The 25,424-nt window shown below is 34.8% G+C and overlaps 1 protein-coding gene across 1 annotated transcript in view; it reads left to right on the forward strand.

Annotated features, from left to right (window-relative positions):
• Window positions 1-23,984, forward strand: part of LOC149802611 (ribosome biogenesis regulatory protein homolog) — a 33,641-nt gene extending 9,657 nt beyond the window's left edge. Inside the window, exons 3-10 of the mRNA XM_089951915.1 lie at window positions 1,390-1,428; window positions 4,170-4,208; window positions 10,059-10,160; window positions 12,944-13,022; window positions 16,604-16,711; window positions 20,160-20,314; window positions 22,106-22,242; window positions 23,814-23,984. Coding sequence (XP_089808041.1) covers window positions 1,390-1,428; window positions 4,170-4,208; window positions 10,059-10,160; window positions 12,944-13,022; window positions 16,604-16,711; window positions 20,160-20,314; window positions 22,106-22,242; window positions 23,814-23,952 — 798 coding nt within the window. The 3' untranslated portion in view covers window positions 23,953-23,984. The remainder of the gene's footprint in view (window positions 1-1,389; window positions 1,429-4,169; window positions 4,209-10,058; window positions 10,161-12,943; window positions 13,023-16,603; window positions 16,712-20,159; window positions 20,315-22,105; window positions 22,243-23,813) is intronic.
• Window positions 23,985-25,424: the final 1,440 nt, after the last annotated feature.

Raw genomic sequence — 25,424 nt, forward strand, 5'->3', positions numbered from 1 at the left:
TTGTCTCTATGATATGATGCACCATGCTGCAGGAAAGGCTGCTGATAAATTAGAATGAGAACTCCTGAAGTATCAAGTTGGCACTCTACCTGACAATGTACTTCATGCAGACAGAGTTGATTTTTTTAATCTTATTTCCCAGCTAAAAGACCCAATAACTGTAAGATATCAATTTCCTCTTGTTTGTCAGGTTATGAAAGGAATATTGGTTCTTTGCTATTCTAACGCTGACTGTGAGAGATTGTTCAGTATTATTAACAAAAATAAAACTGAATTCAGATCCAGGTTCTGTACTTAGTGCTCTAGCCTCTACTGGTGTGCAAAACAATCATAGTCTCAGCTGGTACAAAGTGTTTGGAATGCAATATGAGAGTCTGTTGCTTTTTAAAGCTCAAAGTTATATATACGAAAACTTGAAGCAGTAATTGATGTAAAATGTCCAGAGGGATAAATAAATCATGTTGTACATATGCTTATTGAATTCTTTTATGTTATATGTGGATTACTCTTTTTCTGCTCAGATTACTATTTTTGTTCACTTGGAGTACACTTTTTCCTCGCCAGGGGTTGGCATGTATGATAGTATTATGGAGACCAAAGCACATAATAGCATCATGGAGGCCAGAGGCTATAATAGTGTCATGGAGGTCAAGGTACGTAATAGTATCATGGAGGCCAGGGGCTGTAATATTATCATGGAGGCCAAAGACTATAATAGTATTATGGAGACCAAAGCACATAATAGCATCATGGAGGCCAAAGGCTATAATAGCATCATGGAGGCCAAGGCACATACTAGTATCTTGGAGGCCAAGGTACGTAATAGTATCATGGAGGCCAAAGGCTATAATAGTATCATGGAGACCAAAGGCTATAATGGTATCATGGAGACCAAAGGCTATAATGGTATCATGGAGGCCAAAGGCTATAATAGTATCATGGAGACCAAAGGCTATAATGGTATCATGGAGGCCAAAGGCTATAATAGTATCATGGAGACCAAAGGCTATAATGGTATCATGGAGGCCAAAGGCTATAATGGTATCATGGAGGCCAAAGGCTATAATGGTATCATGGAGGCCAAAGGCTATAATGGTATCATGGAGGCCAAAGGCTATAATGGTATCGTGGAGGCCAAAGGCTATATTAGTATCTGGAAACGAAGGGGTATAATAGAATCATAAGAGGAGTTCAAGACTGCCTGAACATTTTCATTACTGGTGTTTTTTTTTTCCTTTAATGTAATGTCAGGTCACAATGATATCAGAGTTCTAGATTGATCCGTAAACACTTTCGCTGTATATTGGGTCTAATTACTTTTTATACAGGATTGTTTGGTTTCCTTAAACTTTTCTTTTTTAACTTTTTAGTATGCCATTTCTTTTACAGTTGCCAACAGAAAAAGCAGATGATGTTATAGTGGCAAAGGTAATTATCAACAGTACCAGGCATGGTGGTGGCTTTAAAAATAGTTGTTGCCCAACAAAAATGTCAACCTCAGTATTTTATTGCCAATTTTCAAAAAATGTCACCATTTTCATAATACAGTACTATCCAATTATCTTGACATCCTCGGGACCAAGGTAATATTGTTGACTTTAGCGGATGTTTAGATAAGTAGGGGGAGGGGCTGAAAATAAATTGAAATTTAAGATACAAGTGAAATTTTTTAGAGATGAACTGTCGTCAGTGACTGGGGGAAAAAATGGAAATTTTTATTAAATGAAGACAACTCATCTGAAATACACTTGTATATTGATAACTTACATTTGTGTAGTGCACTCTACAATGTGTTAAATAATATGCATATGAAAAATCCATGAATTCGAGTATTCGATCATATCTTAGAAAATTCATGTATCAGTCAAATCCCTTTTGAAAACAACTAAAATGTATATAAAAAATGTTTGTCCTCATTTGATATATATCCCATTGTTAACAGACATGTTTTCCAAAACAATTCACTCTGATATTTATTATCCTAGTAGCATGTGGTTGTATAGTTCATGCTACTTGTACATGTACTTAAATTGCCCTCGATTTTGGTCAGCCAGAGACAACTACCATGATGCCCAGACTACCAAGGGAATGAGGCTATATATAGGGAAATGAAAACGTGAACATATTAAAAAGTTTCACATTCTTGCTAGATGTCCCACCTTCATTTAACTCAATGGCCAGGTATCAAAATAATAGAACTTTAATTTGGGTTTTAAACCACCATTGGTAGCAATCATAAGCTTGATCTTTTTTGTTGCAAACAGGAAACTTTCACAGCATATTAAAGATGTTCCAATCACTATGAAAAATGAAACAATGCTTTTATTTATTATTGTTGCCGACTTTCTTTGATAAAAGGTCTTTGTCTTACTTTGATGAAGGTTTTTGTATTATTGAAGGCGCCGCTAAAGGCACTCTTTGAAGGACGAAACGAGTCCCCATTTATTATTTCTGTGGCAACATCAAATAATTGTAAATTATTGACGGAGACAGAACTTTTTCTCTTCATTTGCTTAGTGTATATACAGAACGATCGATGCTTCAAAGGTAATCAGATTTCTTTGAAGTTTTGCCAAAACTATTTTTTTCTGGTAGGTTTTTCAAAAAGAAACAAAATTGTCATTGTCAGGTAGATTGTAGTCATTCAGTTCCTGCCTTCAGAGGTGGTCGATTGTAGCTAGTCAGATAGCATGACTATTTGGGTTATATTACAGCACATAGTACTAATGCCAGACATCAGCATAAGTGATTATGAAATAACAATGTTGTGTTAGGGTCGTTTGTCAATATGAACAAAGGATTTGTTTATGTAACAGTAAATTCCAGTGCAGATTTCTAACCAAGTTTATGGCTTTTCCTGTGATGATGCCTTTGAATTTCTCAACTCCAAACCCAAGATTTTGTTTACAGCCAAAAATGTTAATGATATAAATATCGCCAAATGGTATATTTTATTGCCAGTAAGGAAAAATTTGTGACATTGGCAAAGTCCTTTACAATCCCTGCAGTGCAAAGTCAAAACCTATCTGTCTAGAATTCTCAGGTGACACAGAAATTTACTTATTAATGGAGGTATGGGCTGTACTAGACTTCATTGGAATCCTTTCCAAACTTTAGCTTAGCTAAATGATAGTACCAAGATGGCAACACCAAAGTTGGGACAAGTCAGGGACTATTGTCATTAACTGGAAATTTCATCAGTAATCTAATTAATTATTTTTATCATTTAAGTGGTCAATTAGTCAAGCTTGTCCTTATGGACAGTTAGCAAATCAAAGATTATTAAAGACTTATAATGGTACAATAAAAGGCATTATGTGGTAAAATATATGTAATTATTTAACAGTTATGAGCAGTGACTTAACAGATGATGAAAGTGAATCACCTACCTGCACAAGTGTGAATAGACTCCATGTTAGCTGAATTTTCTTTATCAAAGCCATTGGACAGTTGTGTTCAGTAGACCACACATGAAATGGCCATTCATACTTTATGACATTATTCAGTCAATCCAGATGACTGATTGCCTGGACAAAATCTGTTTACCTCTGGATAATCAATGTTTTACTCTGTTTGTGTGTGTTGACTTTACTAGAATATTTCTTTAGGGGTAGACATTGATAATAGCTTCAGAAGCAGATTTTAAAAACAGCAATTTGGATGACAGTTATTCTCTGGGGTTTTATTACCTCATTACAGTACCTCTATGGACCGCTCTGGTGGCCTAGTGGTTAGAGCATCACTATAAACTGTCACACTGCAGATATTGTAGTGATATGACTGAAAAATTGTTAAAGCTACGTTAAAAATCCAATCACACACATACACGGTATCTCTGTGATGACATGATAGAAATAATTGTTCTGTTTTATTGTTTGTATCTTTTGTCTATGTCAAGAGGGGCCAACATTCTAAAGTTTAAATGTTATAAGGGGCCATCATTTTATAAGGCAGTATGACATTAGTCCGAATTTATTTTCTGCATGATGATTTAAATTGCTGCTGGTGAATAATAATAGCTTCACAGAGAAGATATAAAATATCTTCATTACTTTCTTATTATCTTAACAACATTTTGTTCAAGGTGTATTAACAAAAGAGAAGCTTTTTCTTTGTCCTTATCAAAAATATGGAAACTTTTACTATTATTTGCATTTGTATTATTTCAGCTTCCAGAGCCAAAGACAAAAATACCACGAGAAAAACCAGTAAGTTCTTTTTACAATCTCCTGGACAAATAATCTTTCAGAAGACAATATTCATTTATTTATCCCTCTTTCTATCATTCTTCTCAGATTTCTTTTCCTTTAATAACAGCTTTTGCCTATGTCAGTTTAACAATCATGTTTCATCAAAAGAAAAATCTGAATTGGTACAAACTAAGACCATAATTTTCATCAGATAGAAGCCATATTTTTTTGCCAAAAGATGAATGGGTACAATGTATGCAGCTGAAGTGGGCAATCTGTCCTTTCTCCTGCAGCTCCTGTTATGTAGTGAAAGTTCCATTCCAGTAATTTATTGGAAGGAGAAAAAAATCTCATAAATAACTTATATCCTCACTTTCTGAGTCTAGTCCAACTGCAAACAACATAGACCCTAGTCTTCTATCATATAACCCAGCAGTAGATCATGGTCCTTCTTTGTTTTATTCATTATTCCTAATAAACTACATGCACCCAGATCTGCCAGTACATTACACAGTGGCAGGTCTGTTTCTGTGTTGTTTGTTCTATTCATTACTCCTAACAAACTACACAAAAACAGATATGCCAGTACATTATGCATTGGCAGATCTGGGTTAGTGCTGTTTGGCCGAGTACATATGGTAGATTAAACTAAATCAGATATTGGTGCAACAGTTCACTTAATTTATTTATAAATTATGATGGTAAGTCTTGGGACACCCTTATTTTTTTTTAATGACCTTTAAAAGTAAAGTATATACATGAAATTAAAGCAATTTTTTCATGTACTATGTAAGTCATTGGAAACAGACATTTTTGCACTAATTAATTTACATCTTTTATTGATCATAACATCAGATGGAAACAAATATCATTTATTTGAAAAGTCAATAAATATATATAATTGTCCAGTTTTGGTATTTCTGCTTAATTCAGATATGTACAATTTGATCAGACAATTACGAGAACAGAGCATTATCAGGATATTGTATCCTTTTATTAGAACATTTGCATTTTGTACTCTAGTTTATTGTCAGTTTTAGTTCATTAAAATTGTCTAAAGTCACCAGTGTGATTAGGTGGGAAGGGTGCCTTGTAATGTAAATTCATAACTCATTCATATATGATACTAGTATGACAGCAACGAAAATAGTGTCTGGTTTAACACTTACATTAATTAAGCATGTTTACTTCATGGCATGACCGTGTGTACATGGAAGATTTTAACTTGTGCTGAATGAAGTATTAAATAGGAATCAAATCATATGCATGAAACTTAAATAATATCTCTAAAATATCAGAAAGAAAATTGAAAATAATGCTTTGAAAAGAAATGTAATATTAAACACTGGTAATTTGATTTAATGTTATGAACCTTAAATATATGAATGTTTACTTAGCTACAGTAATCATGCTAATATTTTGGAGGCAAAAGGCAATTACCAGACAAAATTCCCTACTTACCCAGTTTCAGGTTTAAACAATTATTTGGCATGGATTGCTGTAAGAAAACAAAAGACAAACCAACCAATTATAAACAAATGAGAAATGGAAACCAGCAGCTTGCCAGTGTGGAAAATTACAATTTTGTTAAGGTGAAACAAAACTAAAGTGTATCAGTGATGATCTTTGTCAACCTGTATTCATAATTTTAACCTATTTTATTATCTTTCTTTCTTGAATATATGACAGTTACATGAACATATCAGTTACGTGAACATATGTTGGTTATGTGCCTTGTATATTGAAATTGGTATGTCTTTTGATATAGATTACATCACTTTATAGGATCGCTTATATCACTGACAAAAGCAACTCTTCAGAATGGGGATCAAAATAAAGCAAGATCTATGTATAATATCCTTTGGGACTAAACAAGGCTATAAGTGACACTAATACTTTATGCTTGTTTTTTCTCTCTATCATTACTGATCTCACAACACATTGATTTAGGTACTGACTGGAATCAACAGTTACTGGATACAATATAAATATGTGTAAACTGAAACAATATAAAATGTTCTATAATAAAACATTTTCCAGAATGGTTCAGGTAATACAAACAAATGTGAAAGATGAGATTTTATTGCAATAATCAAATTCAATTAACAAATAACCGAGACCTTTTAATAACTAAAAAGATATAAATAAAAAATGTTGGATGGGGTTGGAGGTTTATTTTTAGCTGGGTCTTTAAATTCATGGATTGAAGCAGCCATGAAATCCACTAAAAATAAAGAAACAGAAAAATGATGATGGATTAAATGTCAGAATTATAGATTAATAAATGACACAATATGCTTATGTCGCTAAGATTTGTTGTATGCCATCAAACATCATGTCATTCCTTTTCCATCCATGCATACAGCCATCCATCTTTCTCTCAGTCATCAACATTTGCTGGTTTGGCCACTAACGTTGGAACAGTTGAAGAGTTTTTCAGGAAATTCTGAACAAGTATATGCCATTACTAGATTTGTATAACTTGCCATAACTTGAACTAGGTTATGGCAATGGAAGATGCAGTTTTGTAACTTATGTCTTTGTCTTAGGCATAACTGAAGGTATGTTAATGAACTTTTAGCCAATTATATATCAGGTGTTGATGATGTGTTGCATATAATAGCCGTGCTCTCTGCCTCAAGGGTTAAGATCACAGCAAAGGAAACTCAAACTCAAACTTTTATACTTGTCTGGGGTTTTGACTTTTGAACTGCTGAAGATATTTTAATGGCATTTTAAATAGTTATATATCATTATTAGGCGTTGTGTCATATACCATAACGATGCCTTCTACCTTGGGGTCAAGGCAATGCAAGGAAAAAAATAAATCAATACCCACTGTAATTGTATTGATACAAGTTTAAACAGTTGTTATTTTAATGAAACTTTAGCCTTTTATGTTGACTTTGACATTGTATCGCCTGTTCAGTAAAAAAAAACAACAAATACCGTAAGGTCAAGGTCACAGAATGGGATAATAAAGTCAGTGACCTATGTGTTTGTTCAGGCTGTTCCATTTTAATCACTAGAGATATTTTTAATAATCTACCCAGGTCCAGATTTATCAGAAATTAGGCAAATCCCAAGTTTGGAGTTCAAGATCATTAGTAATGAAAAAAGTCCTGAGATGGTTGTATCATGTTCTGTTTGTGGTACTCTTTATTATTACCATGAAAAACTCTAATTATAACACAATGGCCGGGGTCCACAGAGTGGGACTGTCCTATGTACCATACCATGCAGTAAGCAAACAAGTCAGTTAACTGACGGAAGTGAGGCATGCTTATCCCCTTGGCTCTATAAAAGTGGGATGGCATAATAGGAATGGGCCCAAAACTACATGCTTTATTGGCACGGTTAATATCTATAAAATCATTGCTTATTAAATGAGAAATAGTTAAAACAGACAGCATATTTAATATTTTACTTTATTGCAAGACCATGCATTAGTACATACCGTACATTAATAGGATGTGCATATCTGTAGCATGATTTTTTTATAGTTAAATTATCAACATTTGTACAAACCAATCTCATTGCATCTGTAAAAGTGAATCCATAATAATTCCATTGTAAAAATGCACAGAGAAGTATAATTTGTAGTCACTTTGACAAGTTGTATCTAAATTCAGTGCATACACACAAAAAATGGAAAATTACATAAGGAAACATGAAGCACAAGTAAAGTTCTGTGTATCTGCATATGTAAGTCCGCAGGTTTATTAAGTGGTGTTGGTATAAATTTCATACTGCTTGAATATTCTCTGCTACAAATTAGAACTTTAAAAAATTATTGAAAGCATAGATCTCTTTTTTTACTAGAAGCATGCAGAGATGCGCAGTAGTGTACTGACAGTGCTTTTTTTTTAATTTATTTAAAATTTGATCAATTTTCAATGGCTTCCTGCTACAGAATTGTGCTGGCTTAGTGGTCTGAAACATAGGGATTGCACTGGGCTTCGCCAGTGTCGCAAATTGCGATTTGTTTCCCTTATTGGTGACAAAATATTATCTGGCGATTTTTTTGGGGTGACAACATTTTTGGCTGTTAAAAATTGTGCATACGGTCTTGGGTTTGGAGTGGAGAAATTCAAAAACACCATGCTAGGAAGCTGCAAACTTGGATATAAAATTGCACTGGAATCTATTGTTCCATAGACAAATCCTTTGTTCATATTGACACACCACCCTTACACGGTGTTGTTATATCAAAATCCATGTATGCTAATGTCTGGCCTTAGTACTGTATGCCGTAATATAACCAAAATATTCGTGCTACCTGACCAGCTACAATCGACCACCTCTGAAGGCAGGAATAGGAATGACTACATTCAACAAGACATGGCAATATTTTTTTCTTTTTGAAAAATATACCAGAAAAAAAAAGTAGTTTTGCTGAAACTGCAAAGAAAACTGATTACCTTTGAATCATTCTGTATATATACTAAGCAAATGGAGAGAAAAAAATTATATCTTCAATTATTTGATGTTGCCACAGCAATAACAAACGGGCATTTGTTTGGTTCTTCAAAGATGGCCTTTAGTGGTGCCTTCAGCATGTGCACCTTCATCAAAGCAAGCCAAAGACCTTTGTTGAGATAAATGGATCGTACTGAATTATGAAAGTGTTGACAGTTTTTTAAAATTGGCAACTTAAATATTGAGGTTGGTGGGTTTTTTTGGGCGACAACTTTTTAAAGCCAGCGCCAACCCTGAAAGCACTCACCATTACGGATCATTCCCATCTCATTGCTATCTGCATGGGTTCAAGTCTAGGGTTCGGCCAATGTGGGTATGTGAGAAAGCTTGCCAGTTGCTTCTCATGGGTCATTGGTTCTTTCTGGGGTTTTTCCCGGGTTCTTCCTCCACCATTTATACTTGTGCTGAAAAATGGCATTAAACCCTACAACAACAACAACTGAATTGTGCTTGTTTAACACTGAACTTCATCATTTCCAGGGCTTCAGGCTTTTCTCTAACAGTAAAAGCTATAAGTATATGTGTATGATTATCCTTTGTAAATACCGGTACCCAATAATTAACACTTTGCACTTTGGCACCTGTTTGTTTGAATGACTACACAAAAATAATTGTTAATGAACAATGCATTCATTTTTATATGGAGTTGATGATATTATTTCACTGGTTATTTGAGTGCTTATCAATTGTCTAACAACACCATCAAGCCATGTGCACATGCTGGTGGCTTTCATTTCTTTGATAATTTTTAAATCATTGCCCCATAATTTGAACAACCTTTAGCTGTGGGCTTGACTTTGATGATTAGCAGTTATTTTAATTGAACAAGTTATAAATTCACATGAGAATCTTTTTTCACCCACTGCATTGTTGTTTGATGCTTGATTCTTTATGCCAGTTGAGCAAACATCTGTCACCTTACATCTTGCCAGATTATTAAATCAAAATCTTGTTTATTTTTGGCACAAAAGTTTGCAGTACTTCAAGACATCAGTGAAATTATTACAGAATTTCAGGTGCCACACCACAACCACGCTGTATTTGAATTCATGTTATAACAAAGTGTGTTATAGTGGGATTTTCAGCCTGTTCTCTCTATCATTTTGGTGAGATCTTATAAGAGTGCTCGTCTCAGCACTGGCATAATATTAAAATAGAATATGCTCATTAGGAAAAAACAAACTTTTGGGGTAAGTCATGAGTTTTTGTAGCCTCCTGTTAGTGGTGAAGAAGCATCTTAGTAGTTATTAGAAAGATTTATTGATGAAGTTGAAGTTGGTATATATGTAAAGAATCCCTTTAACATGTTCTTTTTTCAGCAGATTTATCAGTTTCTGAACAACTCATGTATTGCTGGTTTACATGTCTTTTTGTATATTTCAATGTAAGATTCCTAAAGCCAAACATGTCACAAGATGGGAGCACTATGCCAGATTGAAGGGCATTGCCAAGAGGAAGAAAGGAAGGATGGAGTGGGATGAACAAGCTAAGGTAAATAGCCCAAATTGACTCATTTTTGTCTCATCTGCATAAACAAGGTGAGATAGTTGAAAAATATCCCTGATGTCTTTTATCACACAAAAACCAACACCATTGCATTGAGATATGATGTTTAGTGTTAGTGTTGTCCATTCAACCTGCCACCTAGTCTGTCTTTTGGAAAGGCCCTTTACTTCCATTTCCTGAAAGTAAATGATGTTTCTTTGATAATACCAGCCCAGTCATAATACAGTCACACCTTTCTTTGAACTTCCCTCAGTTGCATCCCTTTTGAGTATCCATCTCTGCTTCAGTCACTGTATCCAAGGGGAGACTACTTTTATCTGATTTCCTGGTTAAACAAGCAGATTACACCTCTCCCTCGATAACTTGCGCACAACAGGGTCCACAAACATAGACTGCACTGTAAGTGAGGCACGAGTTACCAAGTGACCTCCAAAAATTGAAAAAAAAATCGCTTTGACATCTGGAAAATCGTGGTGGGTGGGTAGCGGCATTAGGGAACTGGGCTGTTTAATGACTGAATCCTCATTTTACAATCACATCGGTAATAATTTTTAATAATAGGCTTTTTTGTAATGAAGTTGTTCATTATTCTGTTTAAATAACATTTATTTTCAAAATGTCCAACATATGAAAGATCGTTCCAACTGGTTTCAACAACCATCACGTGTACACAAAAAAATCAGTGTATTACGTCACTGCTTTTTGTTTTCTTGATGAGTCTGGTTCCCATAATTGTGTTTAATATTATCCTGCCAAATCGAGAGTCTCTGAGCATGGAACTAGACTATCTGTTGATACACCACCAAACAAGATTCCTTTTTTTTCAAAAACACGTGACATATATTTCCTGTACATCAAAACTAAATTTTTTTTATTGTTCAGTTAGTACAGTATTGATGTCGTGATTCATTTGAAAGTATTAATGAAACTTCTTATCATCCTTGAGGATAGCTCTAAGTGCCAGTTCAAGAATTCTCTGAAACTCTCTTGCCCACAATGGTTCGTATCTGTGAAATCAAGCTCTTTATTTTACAAAGTATTCATTTTGCTTGGCTGCCTTGTTATCTTTGATAACAGTTTTGAAAGAGTTGGGTAATTTAAGGTAGTTTATGTTACATACACAATAATATTTATAAGTGTTTGATTGATCAAATGAAGTGAGTTCACCCAACATACAAGGGCCACTAGATTTTAAGTTTGTAGGATTTTGGTGCCTTTTAACTTTTCTTTTATTCCACCTCCTTTATTTGAGTTAAAAGACATACTTAACATGGTAATACAATGGAGGCCAGCTTTTAATTCATTGCAACAATACAACAAATACTTCCGGAAGTCAGTTATCAAAACACAGTCGGCACTTAATTAGGTTCTCAGAGAAACACTTGCAGTCATAGTTGTTACGGTAGATTGATGCATTTTACATTTAGTTACAAGAGGACACATTTCATTTATGACAATTACATTTAAAAGGAACTAAAAGATAGAACTAGAACACAAATTTCAATTGATAAAAAAATTATTTAAATTTTGTTTTTTTTATTAAAGTACTGCCTCCACATGGCGTAAGTGACATTTTCATTGATCTAGCATTTTCTACGATAAAATGAGCGATATATCAAAGTTTCCGTTACCAATTTTGATCACGATTTTCTTCATATTCAACAAATATGGATCAATTTTTGGGGTATTTTCTGGTTTAAAAAATGGGAGCCATGCCTGACCCTGAGTTATAAGTGAGTTCGCGAGTTATCAGGGTGCAAGTTATTGAGGGATTGGTGTATATTGGACCATTGTTGCTAAACCAACTTGAGATGATTGCATTGTTTTATTTGGGTAGGCTGGATTTTTGAGGTTGTTACTGTACTCTTACTGAACCATGAGCAAGTAAGTATTATCAAATAAACATCTTTTACCCATTTTTTTTTTCTCATTTAATTATGGATAGTCAAACTTAGTATGTGAGTATATGTTGATGATATGAAGCAAGTTTGGTGATTTTCTATCCACTACATCAGGATCATGGCCAGAGACCTCAATATAGCTTTTTATACTGCACTTTTCTTGTGTACATGTTAACTTAAACATCTGCACTTGTCTTGTGTACATGTTAACTTAAACATCAGCATTTGTCTTGTGTACATGTTAACTTAAACATCAGCATTTGTCTTGTGTACATGTTAACTTAAACATAAGCATTTGTCTTGTGTACATGTTAACTTAAACATCTGCATTTGTCTTGTGTACATGTTAACTTAAACATCTGCATTTGTCGTGTGTACATGTTAACTTTAACATATGCATTTGTCTTGTATACATGTTAACTTAAACATATAGAAAAAAAATTATTTTTATATTTGGTTATGTTGGAGTTTCTCAGGAATATCTGAAATCATTTCAACACTAAGAAATTATCAGGGATACAAGAATGGAAGAAACAGAATTCTCATGAATTCTTCTACATTTTTTTGCAGTAGAGGGTGTTCTAACTGATTTAAAGGTTTGTTACTGGGGCATTTGCATTTCACTGGCTGTTGATCTGACAAAAATTCTGTTTTCAGGAGTACTTTGGTCCCCAATTTTGAAATGCCCATCAGTAGCAAGGTTACCCCCTGGTCAGAGGTCATCTTGACTGACACCAGCATAAGATATATCTATATCATTTTGTCCTCTCAAGAGAGGTTACCTTGTTGTTAAGGAGCATAGTAAACTGCTGGATTAAATACATTCCTTGCCATGCATGACAGACACTAATTTATCAATATTTGCAGGAATGGAGACCTAGATGGGGATACAAACGAGCTAATGATGAAACTAAGGACTGGTTCATAGAAATTCCTGACAATGCTGGTATGCTCTGCAGTGTCATATTTTTTCTTTATAAAGTCGAAAATGTTTGTTTTCTTTATCAATATCTGTATTTCCATATATATGTGCTTATAAGACAGGTCCAGTTGGAAACTGCACAGACCCAGATCTGCCATCACATAATGCTTCAGCAGATCTGGGTTTGTGCAGTGTGTGAGGAGTAACCAGTAGAACAGACAATAAAGCCCCTGATATGCATACACATTCCAACTTATAAGTGACCACACCAGTGGCCTAGTGATTGGAGCATCTGCCTTGGATGTGGGAGGTCGCAGATTCAATCCCCAGCTGAGTCATATCAAAGACTTATAAAAATGTTACTGACACCTGCCTTGCTTGGTGCTCAACATTAAGAAGTTAATGTTAGGACTGGTCAGCCTGGTGTCAGGATAATGTGACTGGGTGGGACAGGATGCTACATGTCTGTGGCATGATGCTCCATTGTAGACATCACTATAAACTGCCACAGTGCAGACATCTAAGCGATATGACTGAATTTTTTTAAAGCTATGTTAAAAATCCAAATTACACACACACATACAAGTTACAAGTGAGTATATACAGTCCATGCGCATAGAATGCTCCTGTGGCCTAGTGGTTAGAGTGTCTGCCTCTGATGGGGGAGTTCACGAGTTTGAACCCCAGGTGAGTCATATCGAAGACTTATAAAAATGGTACCACCAGCTGCCTTGCTAGGTGCTCAGCATTAAGAGGTTAGTGTTAGTACTGTTTGGCCTGATGTCAGGATAATGTAACTGGGTGGAACATTATGCTACATGTCTGTGATATGATGCCTAAGTGCTAGACGTCACTATAAACTGCTACACTGCAGACATCATAGCATTTTGACTGAAAAATTGTTATAGCTACATATAAATATCCAAATCACACACAAGTAAGGTTTATTCTTTTCCTAGGAACTGATTTTTTTTATTATAATGGGCAGAAAACACAGCCAAGTGATGTTTGAAGGTATCTTTTATTTTGTGATTTTTTTAATATAATGTATAGCATTGCTCTATTAATTTCAACAAAATTTCACTGGGATTGACTTTTAAAATTATTTGCAATTACTTAATTATGTAGGTAAATTATCTGAAGTATCAGTTTGGGGATAAACTTATTTCAGTCATTGTATGGTGCATGGTTATAGTAGTTTTCAGTGGGATATTCTTTGACTGGAAATGTGTTAACTAGCAAAGTTATATAGCAAATTGAAATTGCAGATTTTTAGCGGTAATGTTAGCTGTTTGCAATTTTTTGTTTTTTTTTCTCTGTGTTTTATGTACATTCATAGAGAAATATATGAGCAGTAACATAATTCTCTCTCCTAAATCAAGGTAAGAGTGCGCACACATAGAAATAAAAAAGAAAAATATTAAGTTCAAAGTTGCTTTTTAAACATGATTGTATTGCATAATAGGTTGATATCTACTGTGTCACTGTATTTCTTGCCCTGCCTTACTATTTTTTCCCCGAGTGGCTGAGTGGTCTAAAGCGCCGTCCGGTAACTTCTCGTTGGTCGGTGGTTCTTTCCAGGGTTTTCTTGGGTTCTTCCTCCACCATTAATGCTGGCCACCATGTAAAGCCTATCATGTGCTGAAAAATGGCGTTAAGCCCAACAACAACAACCATTTTTTCATTGGAAGGTGTAGGCAACTCTGCCACATGTTTTTGGTACTCGCTGTGAAGCACCTCTGCAGAGATACCACTTTGGAGCCGTCTAAGGTCTTGCTTGATTACATCAAGAACCTTTTGGGGACTGCACCACTTGAGGCAGAGACACTCCTCGCAGGTCTTATCCTGTCTGTAGTATCACAGCATTTAAGAAACCAGCAATACCAATCCCTAAGCGTGACTCCAGGCCCAATGAAACTGGCCAGGAAGCACAGAAACCCTAACCAATGACAGTGACATGTTCCTTAGGTCCTGACTTATACCTTGGCCATATGATTCAGTGATATTCTCGATCTGTTGATAAACCCAGGAAATTGAATTGCTAGGCACAGTCGTGTCTGTGCTGGGGATGATTAAGATAGGCTTTGCCCAGTTGGGGCCCTAATAGTTTTTTTTTTTTTGGTCATTCACAACTATGTATAGAAGAAACTGTTGAGATCCCCACACTATAAATGTACAGGTGATGCTTGATTTATGCACTTTCAATTTAATGCCATTTAATTGAAAAAATAACATTTAATTTGCATAACTGCTCATTTTTATGCCATCACTGGCAGCATGTGCTGTGACTCACATGCAGTTCATAAACATGCATTTACATTACCATGCATACCAACCATTATGCTTTTGGCATAATCATTATGCTTCTTTTCACCAAATTATGTTTTCCACTAAACGGTAAATGGATTACACTTTTCTTCTACATTAAAAAATTGAATTGGGGCCCCGAGTGACCGAGTGGTCTAAAGCGCTCTTCGTTACGGATCACTGCCATCTCACCTCTGTCTGCGGCGGTTCGAGTCTAGGATTCAGCCAATGTGGGTATGTGAGAAAGCTTGCCAGTAGCTTATCCTGGGTCGGTGGTTCTTTCTGGTGTTTTCCCGGGTTCTTCCTCCACCATTAATACTGGCCGCCATGTATAGCCTATCGTGTGCTGAAAAATGGCGTTAAACCCCACAACAACAACAACAACAAAAAAAAATTGAATTAAAATAAAGCAATAAAAAGTTTTTTTTTCTTTAGTTTTTATTGTCATCATTAAGATCGCTTTCCTTATTTGCTATTTATAGCAACTGTATATGACCCCTTTCCAAGAAAACTGATGGGTATCTTCAAAAGTGAACTTTCTGTAACAAATTTATTCCATTGATATGCTGGTTAATTAGTGGACCAGGGTATAATTTTAAAGAAATAGCACCAGATGTTGAGTGAAACACTTTCTGGTATGAGTTGTGGATGTTATATGATGGAAAATATTAGAGTAGATGGATCTTTTCAAACTTCAAAAAAACATGTCAGATCAGAAAAAGGGACAGATCAACACTGCTTTACAAACTATTAAAGAAGAATATGAGAGTAATGTAAATTAGCACTCAGAGCACCTCAACATGATCATTGCAGGATTCCAGTTCACGATCATTCAGCAAAGGTTACTCATGTAGACTAGTTGAAGTGAGTGCAGAATATAAATAATTTTTCTGTATATATTATATTTGTATTCTGGTTCTAATCCATATGGCATTTGCCCTTTGTGACAAGAATTTTTACCAGCTACTAAACCAGGTTAGTAGTAAAAATGTATCTTTTTCATACATGCTTTTTTTTATGGCAATTAATATAAAAATTACGTTTTTTACACTCAAATTATGCTTTTTTGCCACTTAATAATAACAGTAATACACTTATACCTCTCGGGAGGTTGGCATGTATGCATTACTTTTGTTTACACCGTAACTTGAGGAATGCATTTATAGCATCAATCAAGCAAGGACTGGTATATACAATTACTGTGAATAACAAGACTGATTTTCATTGTTTATATATCTGAGGAGATTGTCACATGTTCAAAATAATGCAGTTATGCTGTTTTTAATACAATAAACCAGACCCTTATGAGGACCAGTTTGAGAAGAGAAAGAAGGAGAAGAAAGAAAGAACTGCCAAGAATGAGCTCCAGAGGTTGAGAAACATAGCTCGAGCACAGAAAATGAAAGGTAAGATCTGGGCTTGATTTTGAAAGGAAAGAGTACATTAGTTTTAAAATCATGGATGTAGTATGTTTGTGTACATGGTAATAATATCATTTTAAATTTAAGCATTGTTGTTTTGTTTTTTTTGTCTTGAAAACACATGTGAAATTAATGTAATAGATCATTATACAGTGGTGTATGATAGGAAAATCTCACCCAAGGTGCCATAATTTGTGGTCAGAAATAAACATTTGCCTATTTTCTCCCCATGAATTACAAACCTGAGAATTATTTTTCTTATTCCTGGTTGCAAAACATTGGGTTTTAAACCAAATTTGACTCAATTGGTAAATTTATTTGCTTTAAAAAATCAAAAGTAAAACATCTATTGAAATGCTTTGATTTTCAGAAATGGCATACTAGATCTGGTTTAACTGAAATATAAATACAGAAGTGTGCTTCATTACATCGCATTTTTTCTGTGTAGCATCAGTTCAGAGTCTAATTTTTCCAAAATGTTTGATCTCTAGTAGAGATAGTGTCATATTTAAGCCAACACTGTTCAGTTTGACGATTCTCTTTATCAGAGACGGCATCAGATTCAAGTCTACACTGATCCTAACTCTTGGATCTCTGGTAGCAGTAGTATGAGATTTAAGCCAACACTGTTCAAAATTGTATGAATCTCTTTCATAGAAATAACACATATGCAGGCCTTTTGTTTTGTAAAATACAGGACAGCTGTGAACAGCTCTCCTGGTAGTGTTGAGTATAGTTATTCACTCTCCTCAAATTATTAAAATATTAAAGTTACAAGTCACAATTTCTTCTCCATCCGTCTTGTTTGTATTGTATCCAAATACATGAACATTCCATCTTTGAAATGTGAGCCACCTAACTGTATTGCCTTCATATCTTTTTAGCTGATGACATTTTGGTATTTATAAGTGCAAAGCAAGTGATAGCAGTTAACATAAATGTCAGCAAAGAAAAATTGCACATTCAAAAAATAAACGCTGGTTTTATATGATGATGTCACCAAATAAGCTAAACTGTTAGGAGTAATAATGAGTCATCCTTAAGCTAAACGTTTTAATGACTTTTTTTGTCATCATCATTTATGACATATGACATCATACATCACAATGGCAGAACCTGTAAACATATCAGTATTTATGAAAGGCAACTGCCATTAAGTATAGGATGAAAATTGTACCCTCAGAAAATATCGGGAAATCTTTGGTTTGAACAATAAAGTCGGAGAGGGTTATGAATCGCTCTCTTGGAAGCAATTTTAAGGAGCATGATGGCACGGGAGAGTGATTATATTCCTGGATAGAAGTCTACTCTGTAGTTTAATTGATGGATCTCTCACAGAGATATCAGTTTTACTCTTTTATTGTTCATAACTGATTTCTCTGTTCACAATTTATGGATAGCAGAGATAGCATGAGATCTAAGTCTGCTTTGTTCTTCATTGAAGTATCTTGCAGAGAAAGCATGTGTTTGTGCCTTCACTGTTCATAATTGATAGATTTCTATTAGACCTGAGCCAACACTGTTCACAGTTGATAGATTTCTGTTAGAGATTGCATCTGACCTAAACAAACATTGTTCATAATTGATGGATCTTCATAGTAGAGATTGCATCAGGTCTGTGCCTGTACTATTCTCATGTGATTTATCTTCATAGCAGAGATAACATAGCCTGTACTATTCTCAGGTGATTTATCATTATAGTAGAGATGGCATATCCTGTACTGTTCTCATGTGATTTATCTTCATAGCAGAGATAACATAGCCTGTACTATTCTCATGTGATTTATCTTCATAGCAGAGATAGCATAGCCTGTACTGTTCTCATGTGATTTATCTTCATAGCACAGATAGCATAGCCTGTACTGTTCTCATGTGATTTATCTTCATAGCAGAGATAACATAGCCTTCACTATTCTCGGGTGATTTATCTTCATAGCAAAGATAGCACAGCCTGTACTGTTCTCAGGTGATTTATCTTCATAGCAGAGATAACATAGCCAGCACTGTTCTCAGGTGATTTATCTTTATAGCAGAGATAGCATCAGGTCTGAGCCTGTACTAATCTCATGTGATTTATCTTCATAGCAAAGATAGCTGCATGTACTCATTTGACTTAATTTCAGTCAAATTCAGAATCTTTGTTATGGCAAAACATCCATTTAAAATAAATACAATCCTTTCTTAGTATATAATGAGATTTTGACCAAACAATTGATGGCATCACATCAGAGCCTACAGATCAGAGTTCAAATGAATCTCCAGTGCAAAGGTAGCACCAATTCTGATTTATTTCACAGTTGATGGTTTGACATATCAGATCCAAGCCTTCACTATTCCAGTTGCTGGAGTTTCAAAGCAGAGATAGCATCAGATGCGAGTCTTTACTGTTCACAATTCATGAATCTCCTTAACAGAAATATCTCCACCGAATAATTATCATAGCCATTGATGTAAAATTCAGTCTTTATTATTCCATTTAAAGTATAATCAGTTATTAGTACAGTGGTGACTCTATTACCTTCCCACTTTTGTATAAGTATCAAAGCGACAAGTGATCAAGGCTGGTGAATGATCAAGATTAATCTGATAGACAAGTAGATAATAGGTGCAGGTAAATTCAACCAGGTGATTGCTAAAAAAATGATACATAGGTCAATAAAATAAATTTTAATAAAATTATGCTTCTTACATATTTACAGAGATTTTTATAAGGCAATGATTTTACTTTTAATTAATCTAATTACACGTGCAGCGGTCCTTGTTGCTAGCATTTTGTTACTGGCTGTTATCACGAATGGTCTTAAAGACAGTCAACCTAGATAGTGTCTAGCTGTAAGCACTGTGCCATGCACTTTTGATTTCTCTAGATAACTTGAAACCAGGTTCAGATGATACTAATCACCGCTGCAGGAGGCATTCAGTAATTGATATCACTAATTGAATATATTGTTTCACTGACAAACATGCCATATGTTTGAGGTTTGAAATCATTATAAATCATTTTTATATTGATTAGGCTTGGTAGATTTCAGATAATGATGGTGGCAAATGAAAGGAAAATTAGTGAGTGAAATCAATTGGACATTCAGGTTTTAGAAGTAATTGAAGATGCTGAGAGATTGGGGACAAGAAATCAGGGGAGCATTGTATGTACTGAAAATGGCAGAAAAATGGGATGATACATTTATAAGTTGTGACAGTTGACTTTGTGTGTGTTAAATAGTTGCTAGCATGAAAGTGCAAGAGCTGTCCCAACACATTGGTGACAAGCTCTCAGCCTGGCTGTAATTATGCAATTCTCACAAATAGGCATTGTCAGTGGACCAATGTTTTTGGTGTAATCTGATTAAAGTTTGCTGATGGGTAGGTGGGGTCAGTGTTTCATCAATTGCCTGCATACAAATTGGTAAATACAGTATGTGTAATTTTGCAGTCCCTGGTGTAGGGCTTACTCCTACAGAAAACCCCTCCAAGGAGCATCTAGGGAAGGCCCTTGCTATGGCCAAAAAGTCTACTGCTTCAATAGGAAAGTTTACTGAGACACTACCAATGGAAAAAACATCAAAATATGCAGGCAAAAAGAGGAAGGTGAGTTGATCATCACATAATTATTTATATAAGCTTTTCTTTCTTTGCTGAAACAGATTTTTTTTATGTAATCTTATTTTGTTTTGCACTTGTAAAATTTCACTTACCTTCGTCTGAAACAAATAGCACTGAGAGAGGTAAACAGCAAATTGAACAGGCTCTTTTTAATTGAACAGGCACTTTTTAAATAAGAATAGTGATAAATTAAAGAATGTATGGACATGCTCACAAAAAGAAGTTTTGATCTTTGGTAAAATTTTAAATTGAATGGAGAGGATTTATGATAAATGTGGTAATTAGAGACAAAGATGAGATTTATTTATGTTCTTTGAAGATAACTAGATAAAATGTTAATGCTTTGTCTCTTTTGATCATTTTTTAAAAATTAATTGCACTGGTTTTTTTTATAGCTCAACTAACCATAAGATCACGTGAGTTTATGATATTGCCTTGGATCTATCATTCATTGTGTGGCCATCAGCAAATGACTATTCTAGATTTTCTCTCAAGCACCACTGGATCAATTTTGACTTCATTGGCAGAAAGCTTGTTTCTTTGAAGAGATTAAAACTTTTTACTAATGGTGTCCAACTGCTATCATATATGACTGTCATTACTAAAACATAGGAAGAAAAATGTTAAAAGACTTTGTTCTCCAAAATTTGTCAGAAAGAATCCTGGGATGAGGAACTCTCCAGTACTTACAAATGATGCCAAACCTCTTTTAGATATGGTTGCTATTACTAACAGTAGAAGAATCCATACATCATTTGTCAGTAATTGGTCTCCTCAGCTTTTTGTCAAACCCAAACCAGTTTCGGATGGACAAATGACACAGAGCATCATGGCATAAATGCTTGTCATATTTGTTTTTATTAAGCCAATCTCAAAACCTCGTAAAGGAATTTGACCACCACTTAACAGAAACATCTTGGCATGAAGATCATTAGAATTCATACAAATAATGCTGATCTACCATTGAAACCTTAATGATGCATGAACTTGAGTAGAGTGCCTTGCCCAATGACACCATGGTAACCATCCCTACCTTATCCATTGGTAGAATTCAAATATGCACCCATTTGATCATGAATCTGGCACACTAACCACTGATCCACCGTGGCTCTTACCTCCATTCTGTAGTCTCATATGACTTGCCTGATATACATCCCAGGGACTACAGGGGGTCACTGAATAAAATGTTACCATGTCTGGCATGAAGAACTTTCAGGTTCATACAAATAATAATGCCAGTCTGCTATCAGATATGGACACAAAATTATAGAAAAAAACTTTAAATGACTTCTTTCCAGATTTTGTTTGGTTTGGTGTTTTACCCATTTCCAGAAGTATTGTTGCTGAGGTTTTAGCTATACTGGTCATAGACCAAAAGAGCTTATGGGACTGCTTTTTCATCGTCTATCTGTCTGTTAGCACAATTTTGATATCACAAGTTGGTCCTAAATGATAATGGTGCAGATCTGACATCCAGTATGGCCAACACAACAATCAGTTTGAAAATTGTTATTGGTCAAGAATGTAAATCCTTTTGAAGGACTCCTATTTAAAGTAAATGTTTGCAGCAACCAAAAATTATACCAAAATGTGTTCCTCACATTAAAATCATGAATGCCAATGTAAAAGCCATAAATAATGAAAATAAATCAGTAGTCATAGTAAGAGACTGAACATCATTTTATTCAAAGAAAGATTACAACTTTTCCAGAAAGAAAATAATACTTCCTTGAATCATATGTACTAACATAATTTCTTTTCTTTTTGGTTCTGCAGTTTGAACCCAATTATGGAGATATCAAGAAGGAAACAAGTAAGCAGTTGGAAATTTTGAAGAATCTTCACCGTGACCAGCCTGTTGTAGATGTAAATAAAGCATCCAACTTGGTAATGAACCAGGAAGATACAAACAGGTAAAATATTTAATTTCTCATGTGGCAGTGTTGATAAAACCTTAAATACAGTCATTGTACATCTCATATTACTCTAGTGTTGCACCAGATCTCGATTTCACAAAAGGAAAGGGTTAAATCAGCAGTATCCTAATGCATTTCTAGCCATAATCTCAATTTTCTTATCATTTCCTTTTTTCTAAATATCAAACTTGTATCCTGCTGGACTGTTACATACCATAAGGTGGAACATGTTATTAACTATTACCAATTTTGTTTCCACATAATAACTCCATTTCTCCACCATCTAGTTACCAAATTTTATAACCCTATAAAATTTGAGGCCAAAAGGTAAAAGGTCATGGTTACCATGGTGAAATGAAGAAAAACGATTTACACACAGAACCATAAGTCCACCACCATCTACAGTTTGCAAACATTATAGATGGTTTGCACTTGGAGGTAAGGGAGAGCCCTATTAATTTTTTTAGTCCAAAGGTCAAGGTCATTATTGTTTAATGAGTAAAATGGTTTTAACACAGTAATGTTAGTTCAACAGCACATAATGGATACAGTCTTTATGAACAGCTTACACTTGGGTTAAAGAAGAAGCCTTTTGATTTTGAGGTCAGTGGTCAAGGGCACTGGCTGAAATAATTAAAAAAAACTAGTTTGTGCTGAATAACATTAGTTCTGCATCACAGACTTAGACCAGACTTTGTGGATGGCTTGTACTTGGAATAAGGAAGAAGTGTATTGATTTGGGGATCAAATGTTAAGGTCACTGATTGAAAGAATAAAAATTGTTTTGCACAAAATTGTTAGTTATCTACATGGAAGACTATTAAGTATGGTTCTTGTATATAATGTGCCATTCACAGGACTCTAGTTATCTTTAGTAAACCAAATTTGACAGTTACTATCCCTTTTTACTCTGATGTTCTACCCTACATATATATTAACTATGACATCCACACCCCAAGGACACATTTTTGCAATGCATTAAAATGGCTGAGATTTTATGCAATGCAGCTTGGAAAGGAGGTATCTTGATTTAATCCTGTCTAGCTTAGCTGGCTGGCTGTTCATATGCATGTACTTCTGTGTGTCCATCTGGCCATCATGAACTCTAGCAGAACTGCACAAAAACTACTTGGTGAAGACAAATTAAATTTGGTACATATGTTTTATGCAAATGCAGATAACCTGATTAGATTTTCCAACCTATAAAGCATTTTTGCTGTTTTTTTTTTTTTTTAAATTGAACTATACTCTTTGTTGAATATCTTATTAGAACAAATGAGCAAAAACCATTTGTTATAGATAAGTAAAATTTGGCTGGCATGTTGTTAGTACATTTTCATAATTGTTTTTTGTTTAAACCACCAAAGCAATTATTCTGTATATTTTATAACATAGATTTTACAGGTTAATACCTTGTTTGAGGATTGTTCAAAAACATAGGCAAATAAAGTGTGTGTGCTTTTGTGTGTCTGTCCATGCTTGCTTAAAGTGTAAGTACCACATTTTACCTGGAATGATGTCTAAGTTCATACTGCAAAATGGTAACTGTTGTTCTTCTCTTGTATTAGGGCAAAGTGGAAGAAGGAAAATCCCTTTGGGCCAAAGAAGAGCGGTAAAAGGAGTAAAATGGGAGGCAGGGGTTATTACAAAGGAGGGGGCAATGCAAAGAAGGGCAAAGGAGGAGGGAATATAAAAGGTGGAAGATGATATTTTTTCAATAAATAATGTGTATAAATAAATGTCCTTGTTTTTGCATGTTACCCTTTTTTGCATCAGATGATAGCAAGTTATAATTGTTCTGCCAGCAGTAACAAGAGTGTCAGCAGTCATTGTCGTGTAATGTCATGTAACTTATTAAGGCTGACATAAAGATGGCTGTTGCTACACTGAGATTGGTTACAGTGAAGACTTATTTTTCATGCACGAGGATACACAGATAATATAGATGTCAGTTTTGAGTTGAGTACAAGGTTACACAGACAATATGTCTAAGTTTGAATCTGAGTTTAAATTTTTTTGTTTAGCTCACCTGGCCATAATGTCAGATGAGCTTGTAGCATGTCCCTCTATCAACAATTGATTATTACCACTCTAGAGACCATATTTCATATCCATTTTTCATCCAACTTGTAATATGGGCTTATTTTGTCTTAAAATGCCTTACAAGCATAATACATTATGAGTATATTCACTGCCACGCAAATCAAAGGCTGCAGATTAGATTGATTTGCTTATAATGTTGATAACAATTTACATAAATATATTTTACTTTTGAAAGCCATTTGTTAACAGAACCTTTGATCAGTAGCATTTTCATTTAACGAAACACATTTTCACATTTTTAAGCCTCTGATTAATTTCAAAATAGTTGCGCATCCTTTAAAAGCATTTACATGCATATGTCTATGCCTTTTCCTATACAAATATTATTTCTCTTTGTATTTACAAATAAACAATTCCTGGTTGCATTATCAGTTTTTAACATCATCAACATTTAAGTAGTAATTCAAAACAGTATCACAATGATCCTATAAGACGTACAGCAAGTGAACAATGGCAGGTTGATCTAGATCTAGGTAGAATATGGCAGGATAATCTAGGTATGGCATGCAGAATATAAGAGCTTTTATCTGTTCACTAAGCCTAATGGGAAGATGGGGGGAAATGCTGAGTTTTCATTATTGTGAACCATTTACATGTTTTAAAATTTTGGTAAACTTTGTAGACTTAATTGGGTGCATTTATGGTCAGTTTGGCTTGAGACACTACCTGCCAGCAAAACAAGATATGACACAGTCTCAGTCTAGTTCTTAACTCCTTAGACATGATACAGGGATCAATTTTCTTGGTTCCAGACCTCATACACAGATATGTACCCAGTCACAATAGTTCCAGCACTGGCTTTGACCTGGACACCAATTATATCAGTTTTATCCTGCACTGGAATTGGGTAGAGTGATCTATTTGCCCACTCTACCCAGTCCTGGTTTTAAAGCACAACACTTGGCACCCAGCCATAAAGTTAAAAGTACCAACAATCCCAGGAAAGATCACCCTTGCTTGTACCAGGGTAAGTCTATGTTGACTGCATATTTTACTGCTGGACTGGATGGGTTTCTGTATGATGTATGTACTGTTGACAAAATCATAAATGCAGACATGGGGAGAAGCATCAACAG

The sequence above is a fragment of the Sinohyriopsis cumingii genome, chromosome 3 (assembly GCF_028554795.1).
Source record: "Sinohyriopsis cumingii isolate HCF-2022 chromosome 3, ASM2855479v2, whole genome shotgun sequence".
Classification (NCBI taxonomy): domain Eukaryota; kingdom Metazoa; phylum Mollusca; class Bivalvia; order Unionida; family Unionidae; genus Sinohyriopsis; species Sinohyriopsis cumingii.